This window comes from Bos indicus x Bos taurus, chromosome 19 (genome assembly GCF_003369695.1).
Source record: "Bos indicus x Bos taurus breed Angus x Brahman F1 hybrid chromosome 19, Bos_hybrid_MaternalHap_v2.0, whole genome shotgun sequence".
NCBI classification, from domain to species: Eukaryota; Metazoa; Chordata; class Mammalia; order Artiodactyla; family Bovidae; genus Bos; species Bos indicus x Bos taurus.
Window position 1 is genome coordinate 42,608,660 of NC_040094.1, and position 12,316 is coordinate 42,620,975.

The window sequence follows — 12,316 nt, forward strand, 5'->3', positions numbered from 1 at the left end:
GTTCTCCTTTAAAATTTATGTCATCACAGAAATGCCACAGTGAACATTCTCCTATATGTCCCTTTATGATTCTGTGTAAGAGTTTGGGGGGGTTGGTTCTTAAAATGCTTTGCACACCCAGAGCCACTTGTTTAAAGGGGAGGTCAGATCCTCTTCAGGAAGGACTCTGTTCCACTGCTACAAGTATGCACTGTGAATCTTCCTCTAAACTTTCCCCCAAAGAAAACCAACCCAAAGAACGAGTATTTGAATTCAGTAATTACATGCTAGAAATAACAAAACTCAGTCAAAATTTCCCTTAGACTAATTGTCTTTAAAACTGTCTCTTAAAATGTCAAAAACATAGCAAATATCTGCTAAAATTTTCTAAGCAGTTTTAAATTTCATTTAAATTTGCCATTAGGTGTACTAATGGCTAAAACCAGTTTTAAGTGACTTAACCCTTAATTATTTTCCATAGCTGAAACCTCATATTTATTTTAATCTATGGCTTCCTTGGACCATTTCTGTCTTTGCCTTCCCCAATCTATTCACTGTGGGGAAACTGAGGTGACCCAACTCAGAAGAGCTCTTGGTGGTGTCAAGGTTGTATATCCTTGCTCCTTTCCAGCTTGAGCATCTATAATCCTAGACACAAACAACCCTTGCAGACCAAGGCAGACACAGTGATTTGGGGGGCCCAAAGTCATTGTGTTCAAATGGGACCTGAAGGAAATCTACATATAATATATTGAAAGGAATAAAAGCATATGAGAGTCTTACTCGTTATGCTTAACCAGACACATTTTTATTAGCAGTTGTCAGCAAAAGAGTCTCCTTAAAGACTTGGCAGCATCCAAAGCGGGGGAAAAGAACTGGGAGGAAAGGCTTTGCTGAAGTGAAATGAAATGATAACACCAGGAAAGGCAAGCTACAGCATGGGCCATGCTGGCTGAAAGGTTATCCTCTATGAGAAAGGACCTCAGGATAAATTTCCTCACCAATACCTGGAGGAAATGTGGGACTGGACTCAGAAAAGTTAGCAAGCCAGCAGTGTTTGTGCTCAGCCAGAGTCAGGCACCACGGCTATGCATTTGTAGAAAGCAGCAGACTTTAGAGGAGGTGCTCCCTCAATGAAATGTTGCCTTGCAGAAGCTGGACTCATAACTGGGTTGGAAGGAAGTCGGCAAGTAGGTGCCAGCTTTGCAGACACTTGGGGTATTTGGTCGGAAGCAACTGGAGCCACCACTGGCTGATTTGCTGAAACCCGTCACACAGCAAGCTGGCTGGCAGGAAGGGGATTGGCAGCCACTTTGATTGCAGAAAGTGAGTTCACCACCAGTTGGTTGGCCAGAAAGCACGGTGCCACAGCAATCTGGTTCACAAGAGTTGTTTACAGAACAAGGAGGCTGTCTGTTAGCAGCTGGCTGGCAGATGAAGGATGTGCATAGTGCAGATTGGTAGTGAAGTGTCTGGCAAGGGAAGGTCACACAGCATGCAGGACTGCAAGAGCGGAACACACAAGTAGATAGCTGGCAGGGAACCGGTATACAGGGAACCGTTTGGCAAGGCTTCAAAATGTAGCAGATCGGTTGGTAACAAAATGATTTGCAGGGCTGATCTTCACCATGAATGGGCTGACATGAACCCCCATGGCAGCAAGTTGGCTGGCACAGATTAGCGGCACAGACAGTTGGTAGGCAAGAAGTTTCAGGACAGGAAGTGACTTCAGGGGAGGCTGGCTGACAGGACCCAGCATCACAGCAGACTGATTGGTCACAAGCTGCCTGGCACGACTCAGATGTGTAGACACATTCCTGGCAGGAGCTTTGTTGGCAGGGGCCGGGTTCACAGCACTTTACCGAACTGCCGGTGGATTCCAAACAGGAGGGCTGGCATGAGCTAACTGGACCAGGAGACTGACCAGTGCCAGTTTCATAGCAGGCTGTGTAGGAGCAAATGGGTTGGCAAACAAAACCCACACAAGAAGTTGCTGGAAGGCAGGTAGGTTGGCAAGAAGCAGGTTCACAGCCACTTGGGGCACTGCCATATGGCTGACAGTTTTCTTGGCATGTAACCAGCTGCCATGTTCTGCTCCGACAGGAACTAGGCAAATGGATACCATGTTGGAAACTGCCACGACTGGAGCATACGGAGGTGGCAGGCACAGCTGGGATGGCAGTGGCGTCTCCAAGGCAACAGCTGTCCCCCATGGTGCCAGTGCTAACCTTCTCAGGAGGCTGCAACCTCAGTATACCTGAGTTTGAAAAACATCTAATACATAAGGGCTTTTATAGTCCTTTGCTAGGGGTGTTGGCACAGCAGAGCATCTTTCCTTGTTATTGTTTCCACCCATTTGCATATAAACATCTGATTAGCAGGCTTCAGGAGCCTGGGAGACATCGTTCCCAGTTTAAGAATTCATCTGTTCAGAGAAAAAACCCATAATTCAAAAAGAAACATGCACCCCAGTGTTCATTGCAGCACTATTTACAATAGCCAGGTCATGGAAGCAGTCTAAATGTCCATCAGTAGAGGAATGGATAGAGAAGATGTACATATATACAGTGGAATACTGCTCAGCCATAAAAGGAATGAAATTGTGCCACTTGCAGAGATGTAGATGGACTTAGAGACTGTCATTATAGAGTGAAGTAAGTCAGAAAGAGAAAAATATTGTATATTAACACATATATGTTGAATCTAGAAAATGATATGTACTTAGTCGTTCAGTCATGTCTGACTCTGTGACTCCATGGACTGTAGCCCGCCAGGCTCCTCTGACCATAGAGACTCTCCAGGCAAGAATACTGGAGTGGGTTGCCGTGCCCTCCTCCAGGGGATCTTCCCAACCCAGGGATCAAACCCAGGTCTCCCGCATTGCAGGCAGCTTCTTTACCACCTGAGCCACGAGGGAAGGCCAGAAAATGGTATAGGTGAATTTATTTGCAAAGCAGAAATAGAGACACAGACGTAGAAAATAAACATATGGATACCAAAGGGAAAGGAGTAGGTGGGATGCATTGAGAGACTGGGATTGATATATATGCAGTACTACATATAAAATGAGCTTCTCTAGTGGCTCAGAGGGTAAAGCGTCTGCCTGCAGTGCAGGTAGACCTGGGTTTGATCCCCGGGTCAGGAAGACCCTCTGGAGAAGGAAACGGCAACCCACTCCAGTACCTTTGTCCAGAAAATCCTGTGGATGGAGAAGCCCGGTAGGCTACATACAGTCCATGGGGTCGCAAAGAGTCGGACATTACTGAGAGATTTCACTTCACTTCACATTTAAATAGATAACTAATGAGAACCTAACTATATAGCACTGGGAACTGTACTCAATGCTCTGTGGTGACCAAATGGGAAGGAAATCCAAGGAAGAGGGGCTACATATATATATACCTGTGGCTGATTTACTTTGCTGTACAGCAGAAACTAACACAACATTGTAAAGCAACTATACTATAATTAAAAAAAAAAAAACTCATCTGTTGAGTTGGGGGGTTTTCACAGCCGAGTTTGGGTTCCTTGCCACTGTGTCTGCTGCTCTGAGCTAAGCTGTCTCTTTTATAGCTTGTTCTCCAGCCTCTCTGAAGCAGAACTCTTCCCGGGTTAACCTCTCATCAAGAGGCCACAGCCCACTCTTCCACCAGCAATGCAGTTCCACACCATTTAGACGATCAGGAAGTGAAGCCCTGACCCAGTTGAGGGATGATAGTAGAGATGGCAAACAGAAAATCAAGGGGTGCCTCCCAAGCGATACTTCAGTGTCTCCACCTCTTTCTAGAATCTTCCTGTTTGGTTTCCTGAAACTCGGCTTTACTGGTACCACTAATAATCAGAACACTAGTGCTGGCTTCCATTTATAGTGTTGACCGAAAAAATAAACGCACAACCTAAAAGTTAAGAGTCATGTTTTATTTGGTGAGCATTCTGAAGACTTCACACCTGGGACACGGCATCTCAGACAACACTGAACAACTGTTCCGAAGAGGCGAGGGAGGAGTCGAGATACATAGCAGCTTTTGCAACAAAAGGCCAGATAGTCAGAACGTGAGATCGTTATTGTTAATTAAAAAAAAAAAACAGACATATCAGATTAATGAAATTAGAGCTTTTCTATATATGGGAAGACGCAAAGTCTGGACTTACTGAAATCATTCCTTTGAAATGCACCCCAGCTATCTGGGGCCGGTACCCTGTGTTTTCCTTAGCCTGTGTCTCCTCAGGATGCACTGTTAAGGCTGGCGGCAGCATATCAGGGCAGCTGTAATGTGGTGGTCTGATGGCTGCAACATCCTTTGTTTATTGACATGGCAGGCAATATTTTTTATTCATAATAGCATACTTACTATGTACCAAGCTCTTGGCTGCATTTTTCATTGAATCTTTGCAGTGATCCTACTTAGCAGATACGATTGTCACCATTATGTTAGAGGTAGCAAAACTAACTCAGAGAGTTTAAATCATGTTCCCAAACTTATGCCAGTAATAAGCGGCAGAAACCCCTAGATTCAAACCTAGGTTGGGCTGATCCCCAAACCTTTTATCTTAACCACCTGTTTAGACCTCCCAACTTTGGAGGTGGCGAGGAAGACTCTAAAACAATGACTGAAGGCTGACCAGCTGCGCTGGTTCAAGCACAGGTGGTCTAGGTCCCATGCTGGGGATCCTCTGCCCACTCCAGTGACTGTAACCATCAGCTAGATCAAACGGGTATCAATATGCCCAAAGACAATCTTTTAATCTGTAAATTTAAAACTACAAAATGTTTCATTAAGAAAGATTAAACTCATACTATGGAGTCGACAGCATGTCAATTCTATAAATATGAAACACAATAACTAGAAGTTATATAAGGACATCTCTGCAAAGAGGCTTTTGTGTTAAATCGACCTTATCCAAAAGAGATTCATGAGTGACTTTCCCCTTCTCCTTTGGGCTGGTCCAGGCTCTGCATCACTGACCAACTTCAGCATCCCACACTCATCCAAGTCCTGCCCTGGTTCACACTGAAGATACAAGATGGGATAGAGATCGTGGGTTTGGGGTGCAGATTGGGCTTGTCTTGATTTCTGGCTCTGCTGCAAACTCAGTCTGCTGGACATGTTAGCTCATTACCCATGAGTTCAAAGTACTGAGAGTTAATCAACTGCATGGCTACTGCTCAGGTTATTTTTATTATTATAGTCTGCCTCACAATTTTCAAAGTACCCATTACAAAATGGCTTCTCTTCATTCTTGCTTTAAAACAATGAGAAATTTTTCTGATCACTATGCCTGAAAAATCCTCACCCTTGTCGTAAAAATGTGTTTCTTCAACAATTGCTTTTCATGCTATGGCATCAGTCACTTCTTTTGCCCTCCATCTCATTTCTACTCATTTTAGCATCTTGCAGACTTCAGAGATCACTGCCCTATGTTTTATTTCTGAAAGTCTACATCCCAAAACTCTCATCTGTCAAGGAGAACTACTTTTGGTCTTACCAAACAGGTCAATCAAAATGAGAACATGAACATATTTGAGAAAGCATGAAAATTTCAATCTGAAAAACTGTAATACCCTATACCCATATATACCACGTTTACTGTTTCAAAGTAATCCATTTTTACATCAATTTTTCTCTGATTCTGCTCTTACCTCCCTTCTTGGTAAAGAAACATCTCAATAGGTTCAAAAAAGGGCACAAACTTTCAGCTCTAAAATGAATAAAGTCTGAAGATCTAATGGAAAGCATGGAGACTATAGTTGATAACTCTGCATCATATAATAGAAATTTGCCAAAAGAACTTAAGTGTTCTCACCAAAAAAAAAAAGGTAAATATGTGAGGTGATGAATGTGTTAGCTAGATGGGAGGAATCCTTCCACAATATATATGTATATCAGATCACCACAGTGTACACTTTAAATTATCTCAAAATTTTGTCAGTTCTTTGTGAATAAACTGAAGGGAAAAAAAAAAGCTCTCAATAGAAACAACTTTGGTTTTGCTATGGTTCAAGGCACTAAAGACATCTATAACAAAGGACTGTTGTGGTCACATCAAGAAATATGCTGATGCATTAAAAACACAAGCTTGGACAGAACTGGATTTTAATCATTTATGTTACTTACCAGCTGTGAATATTCTGAATTTTGTGTTTGTCATTTCCTTGTGAATAGATAGATTGAGATAAAATTGTATATATAGATATGTAATATATTTTATAATATATATTTTTGTAAATATATGTATATACATGTGTATATACATATATGTATTTGTCAGTATATTGTTATTGAACTTTAAATATACATATGGCCTCTGCAGGGGCTTCCCAAGTAGCTCAGGTGGTAAAGAATCCACCTGCAATGCAGAAGATCCTGGTTTGATTCCTGGGTTGGGAAGTTCCCCTGGAGAAGGGATAGGCTACCCACCCTAGTATTCTTAGGGTTCACTGGTGGCTCAGACAGTAAAGGGTCTGCCTGTGATGTGGGAGACCTGGGTTTGATCCCTGGGTTGGGAAGATCCCTTGGAAGAGGGAATGGCAACCCACTCCAGTATTCTTTCCTGGAGAAACCCCATGGACAGAGAAGCCTGGTGAGCTACAGTCTATGGGGTCGCAAAGAGTTGGACATGACTGAGTGACTAAGCACAGCACACAGCATGGCCTCTGGAGCTTTTTCTATCAGTCAACATTGCAGTGCTAAGGTTCACTCATTTTGTGGCACGTAGCCTTTGTCCAGCTGTTCTCACTACAGCATGATATTCTATTGTGTGAATGAATATACCACAATTTTCTTATCTGTGTTAACAGGCATTTGGATTGCTTGTCCTTCATATTCTTCACCTGTAAAATAGGGGAAAAGAAATCTTACCTCACAGAATTTCTATGATTTACATGAAACACTGGGTCTATGTTAGGCAGAGAGATTTAAAAATCTGGACAACTCATCTCTTGACTCTGGAAGGAGATAAAGATAGATCCCAATGGCTGAATGAGACAGTAACTTGAATCCCAAAGTGCAGGACAAGTTTCACTTTTGAGTTTCTCCCTCTGTCCTTGTCTAACCCAATGGCTCTCAAACAGGGATGATTTTTGCCCCTCCCCTCTGGAGGTGGGCAGTTTTTGCCAATGTCTGGAGCCATTTTCAGTCACCACACTCAGAGGATGTTACTAGCATCTTGTTGGTGAAGCCAGGGATACCACTTAATATCTTACGATACAAAGAACAGTCTCCACAACAAAGAATTATCCAGCCCCAAATGTAAATGGTACCAAAGTTGAGAAGCCCTGAGCTATTTCCTCTTGTAATTAGGATAGCCAAAGCTGCACCTTGAGGACAAGGGATAGACCTTTGACCCATGCACTAAGTACAAGGGGTTTAAAGAGACTACTTTAAATAGACTCTGTCCCTGCAGATTGAAAGAAACATATGGAGTCTACATAAAGAGTGTGTCCTATAGAGACTGAGATAACATATCAAAGCTCTTGTATAAGAAATCTAGGTTCCTTTCTTTATTGTAAGTATGACCTCCCCACTTGTTTTCATCCTATTGTGGACCCCAAAGCCCTTGGTTTCCCCCTCGTTTTCCCTATATCCAAGTCCATGTTTCACCATTCGGGTCTCCACACCGAGGCCAGAGGGACATTCCAAAACCCAGTAGTCTTCATGTCACTGCCCTGCATATGATCCCTCAATACCTTCTCATCAGCCCTGCACCAAACTCAGATGACTCTGTCTAGCACACAAGGCTGATGAGGGCAGGCCACTGTTTACTTATCTGACCTCAGAGTTCACTGCTCTTCTAAGCACACCTCTGCCCACACTTTGCTTAATGAGTAGTGTGCTTACAAGCTCCATCCAGTTGTATATGTTTCCTCTGCCTAGGAAGCTCTTCCTTCCTAGGTTCTAACTGGTTAATTCCTACTTGTGCTAAAAGATTCAGCTTCATTCAGTATTATCTCTCCCAAGAGTAATTCCCTGTTTCTCTCCATGCCCTGCCGAGTTCACAGTACCGTATGCTTGCCTCTACCCCAGGACTTAGCACAGTGGACGAAGTAATTGCCTCTCTGCCTATCTCCCCATCAGAGAACAAGCTTCCTGAGAGTGGACTGAAGTGTCTATCTTTTCATTCCCAGAACTCATCTCAGTCCCTGGCACCTAACAGCTATCTAGCAAAGCTTCTTGGATGGAGGGAGTGGGGGATGGATGGATGGATGGATGGACAGACGGATGAATAGATGAATAAAGCTGCTCTCAAAAATGAAGCAAGTCAGCTGATGAGAATATGACATGAACAAGACATAAATGAGAAGTGTCTGTTACTTCAACTTTAACCATGTTTATTGGACAGTTAAATATCTTTACATCATGGAAAATGTCTCCAAGGAAGAGGAGCCCACACAGCAAGGGAGCACATGCATGAGGACAGAAAAATATTTATTCCAGGAAAGAGACTTGAGATGAAACAGCAAAGAAGACTTTCTCAGCTCAATGGCAGTAGCAGAAAGGGACCCAGAATGTCCCCATCTCGTGCGCAGGAATCGCCATTTGGGCCATTAGGAGACTGACATTTCTGATGAGTTCTTTGAAGCATAAGCAAATGGCAAGTGATGGTGCAGAAAGAAAAAGATTTTAAGTTAGAATGAGCTTTGGGGAAAGCAGACAAATTTTCTATCTAGCCGGAGGCATGCGTTGCAGGAACTGGTTGGCCAGGGCTGGTTCAGCAGTTGGTAGGCTTGGTGGCAGCAGGCTGGCTGACTGCAGCCTCGTGGGTGGTGGGGCTGGTGGGCTTGGCCTCAGTGGGCTGGCAGGGACTGGCCTCTGAGACCTCCGTCTTGCAGGGAGTTGAGTCAGCACAATCCGGTTGGCTGGAAGTGGACTTTTTGCAATCCCGTTTGCAGGAGTCAGCATAAGGCAAGTGGGAGCAGACCGAGCGGTAAGGGACAGAAGTGATGCAGGCTGGACGGCGCAGGATGGAGCAATATGGGCGGTAGCAGGCCGGGCGGTAGGAGATGGATGTCAAATATGGCTGCCTATAGGTGATGGGTCCAGAGCAGATTGGGCGGCAAATCGGGCGGTAGGAGATTGAAGTAGTACAGGGTTGTTTGCAAGAGCTGGGTATGTAGAAAGTTCGCGAGCAAGTTGGCTGGCAGACGGCAGATGCAGAAGACCCCGGGCGGCAGGAGAGAGGTCGGCAGGACGGAGGCTCACAGGAGATGGACCGACTGCGCTTGACTACGTAGCAGGTAGGTTGACATGGCCTGGGCACACAGACACTTGGTAAGCAGGGGCTGGGCTCAGAGCAGATGGGTTGGCAGATGCTGGAGACACAGCAAGAGGGCTCTTGGCAAGTGCTGGAGACACAAGGTGGCTCACAAGGGCTTGAAACACAGCAGACCGGACGGACACAGATGGGCTCACAGACCAGAGACACACGTGTGGCTGACTGGCAGATGCTGGGCTCTGAGCAAGATGGTTCACAAGGACTGGAGTCACAGCAGGCAGACTGGCAGCTATTGGCCACAGAGCAGATAGATGGACAGCATCTGACACCAGAGGACACAGGCTGATAGCAACTGGGCTCACAGACCACTGGCTGGCAGCAGCTGGGTTTGCAGAGGATGGGCTGGCAGGAAGTGGGTATGCAGAAGACTCGTTGGCCAGGAGGGACCTCACAGCACACAGGCTGGGCACAGCTGCTCACAGAGCAAGAGGGCTCACAGATGGTGGCTTCACAGCTCACAGGCTGGGTACACCTGCTCACAGGACAGGCAGGCTCACAGATGGTGGCCTCACAGCTCACGGGGTTGGCACAGCTGCTCACGGGACAGGCAGGCTCACAAATGGTGGCCTTGTAGTACACAGGCTGGGCACAGCTGCTCACAGAGCAAGAGGGCTCACAGATGGTGGCTTCACAGCTCACAGGCTGGGCACAGCTGCTCACAGGACAGGCAGGCTCACAGATGGTGGCCTCACAGCTCACGGGCTTGGCACAGCTGCTCACGGGACAGGCAGGTTCACAGATGGTGGCCTTGTAGTACACAGGCTGGGCACAGCTGCTCACAGAGCAAGAGGGCTCACAGATGGTGGCTTCACAGCTCACAGGCTGGGTACACCTGCTCACAGGACAGGCAGGCTCACAGATGGTGGCCTCACAGCTCACGGGCTTGGCACAGCTGCTCACGGGACAGGCAGGTTCACAGATGGTGGCCTTGTAGTACACAGGCTGGGCACAGCTGCTCACAGAGCAAGAGGGCTCACAGATGGTGGCCTCACAGCACACAGGCTGGGCACAGCTGCTCACAGGACAGGCAGGCTCACAGATGGTGGCCTCACAGCTCACGGGGTTGGCACAGCTGCTCACGGGGCAAGAGGGCTCGCAGATGGTGGCCTTGTAGCACACAGGCTGGGCACAGCTGATTACGGGACAGGCAGGCTCACAGATGGTGGCCTCACAGTACACAGGCTGGGCACAGCTGCTTACCGGACAGGCAGGCTCACAGATGGTGGTCTCATAGCACACAGGCTGGGCACAGCCGATTACGGGACAGACAGGCTCACAGATGGTGGCCTCACAGCTCACAGGCTGGGCACAGCTGACTACGGGACAGGCAGGCTCACAGATGGTGGCTTCACAGCTCACAGGCTGGGCACAGCTGCTCGCAGAACAGGAGGGCTGACAGCATTGTGGGTCACAGCTGGATGATCCGCAGCTATCTTGACAAGTCACCAGTTGCCACGTCTGGCTCCGGCAGGAACTGGGCAAGCAAACAGGCCCTCTGTAGCTCACCTCAGTGGAGCAAAGGGAGATGGCTGGCACCGAGGGGCATTTCCTAGAGCAGCAGTTTCCAGACATGGTGGAGTTGCCTCTGCTCCCTTGCCAGTGCTGAGAGGTTGCTGCCTGACTGGGGCAGCTCTCCAGAGCCCTCACTTTTATACCCCCAACCCTGGCACGTGCTGTTTTGAGCCCCCACATCTTTTCCTCGTTGCTGTTTGGGCCAGTTTTCAGAGAAACATCTTATTATGCCACGGTTTGTTGATCTGGAAGCTGTTTACCTACCCATAAAGAAGCTATTTGTTTATTGACTTGCTAACTTTGGAATCCTTGGAGCTACGGGTCATCTTGAAATAAGCATCATCGCCTCCAAGCTGAATGATGTGCATTTCTGAGCATCATGAACAAAGGAAGAAGAAAGGAACTTATAATTTAACCATCTTCTAGTCCTTTGCACAGGCCCTGGGCAGAACACAGAGGGTGTCCACATGAATAAGACCTACTCACCCACTGTCATGGATCTCACTGTCTGATGGGCAAGCATACAAGTAAACTCACTACAATGCAACAATAAACTCACCAATAGACATAAAGGGATTAGCAGAGAAGAGCAGCGGTGAGCTCTGTGGGAGAGGGAATATCTGAGCTGCACTTTTAAATGCTGCACTTCACAACGAAGATCTCATTTAAAATCATCAGAAATCCCATGAGGCAAGGATTCACCTCCATCCTCATCCCCCTGATTATAGGTGAAGGAAAAGAAAGGGAGTTAGAATCAGAAGGTTTGTCATTTGCTAAAGATCACACACAGTTTGCCCACTAATCTAGGGCTACTCTTCTTCCCCTTCACCATCCTGTCTGGACAGACCTTTCTCAGGAGCCTCAGCCCACGACGCTGTCCTCCATCCTGTTTTTTGAGCAGCTCTCTCCTAGAACACTGGCTCGCCCTACCCTTGGAAAGCAGTTGACCTAGCCTCTCTGCTTCTCCTCCCTCCTTTCCTTCCACCCGCCCCCACCTCAAGCATTCGGTAGACCTCCAGAATCTTCTTGCCTTTGGTGATTTTAGCAGCTACTAAAACAACTCCTCTAAGATGTAAAGAGGAAAGGCAAGAGGTCTTTTGAGAAGACATTGTGAACAAAAACAAAGAACACAAATGCTTTCTCAAAGCATTTTGTCAGTGCTACCACTTGAGACGGACACCAGGTAAAAAATGAAGCCTAGGCTTCTAAACACCAAGGCCTGACACCCTTGCTGAATGAAGGACCTGCATTGTTCCCACCACATGCTTTCAATATCAGTGTAAGGCAGGCTCTCCTTTGGAAAAGTTGGACTATTATGGCAACTATTCATCATCCCTTCCTTCATTCATTAATTAATGTAGCCATTCAGACTGCAAATTTCTCTTTTATTCATCCATTCAACTCAGTCATCACTGGGTTCTGTATGAGGCATACAAAAAAAAATGACTTTCAATTCCTCCACAAGGAGTCCAAGTTTAGAAGAAAGACAGATACATACATAAGTAATTATGGGACAATACATGTATAAGTGCGACAGTACATGGATGCACTA

At 46.2% G+C, this 12,316-nt stretch overlaps 2 protein-coding genes across 2 annotated transcripts; both read right to left on the reverse strand.

Annotated features, from left to right (window-relative positions):
• Window positions 1-1,109: 1,109 nt before the first annotated feature.
• Window positions 1,110-2,225, reverse strand: KRTAP29-1 (keratin associated like protein 29-1). Its single transcript, XM_027519346.1, has one exon. The coding sequence runs from the start codon at window positions 2,190-2,192 to the stop codon at window positions 1,110-1,112; it is 1,083 nt and encodes a 360-aa protein (XP_027375147.1). The 5' UTR covers window positions 2,193-2,225.
• A 6,463-nt stretch (window positions 2,226-8,688) lies between these two features.
• On the reverse strand, window positions 8,689-10,860 carry LOC113878332 (keratin-associated protein 16-1). The gene is made up of 4 exons (XM_027519347.1): window positions 9,725-10,860; window positions 9,555-9,664; window positions 9,208-9,322; window positions 8,689-9,001 (listed from the first exon to the last, which is right to left on the reverse strand). Exons 1-4 carry the CDS (start codon window positions 10,822-10,824, stop codon window positions 8,689-8,691), a joined length of 1,638 nt encoding a protein of 545 aa, XP_027375148.1. The 5' UTR covers window positions 10,825-10,860.
• Window positions 10,861-12,316: the final 1,456 nt, after the last annotated feature.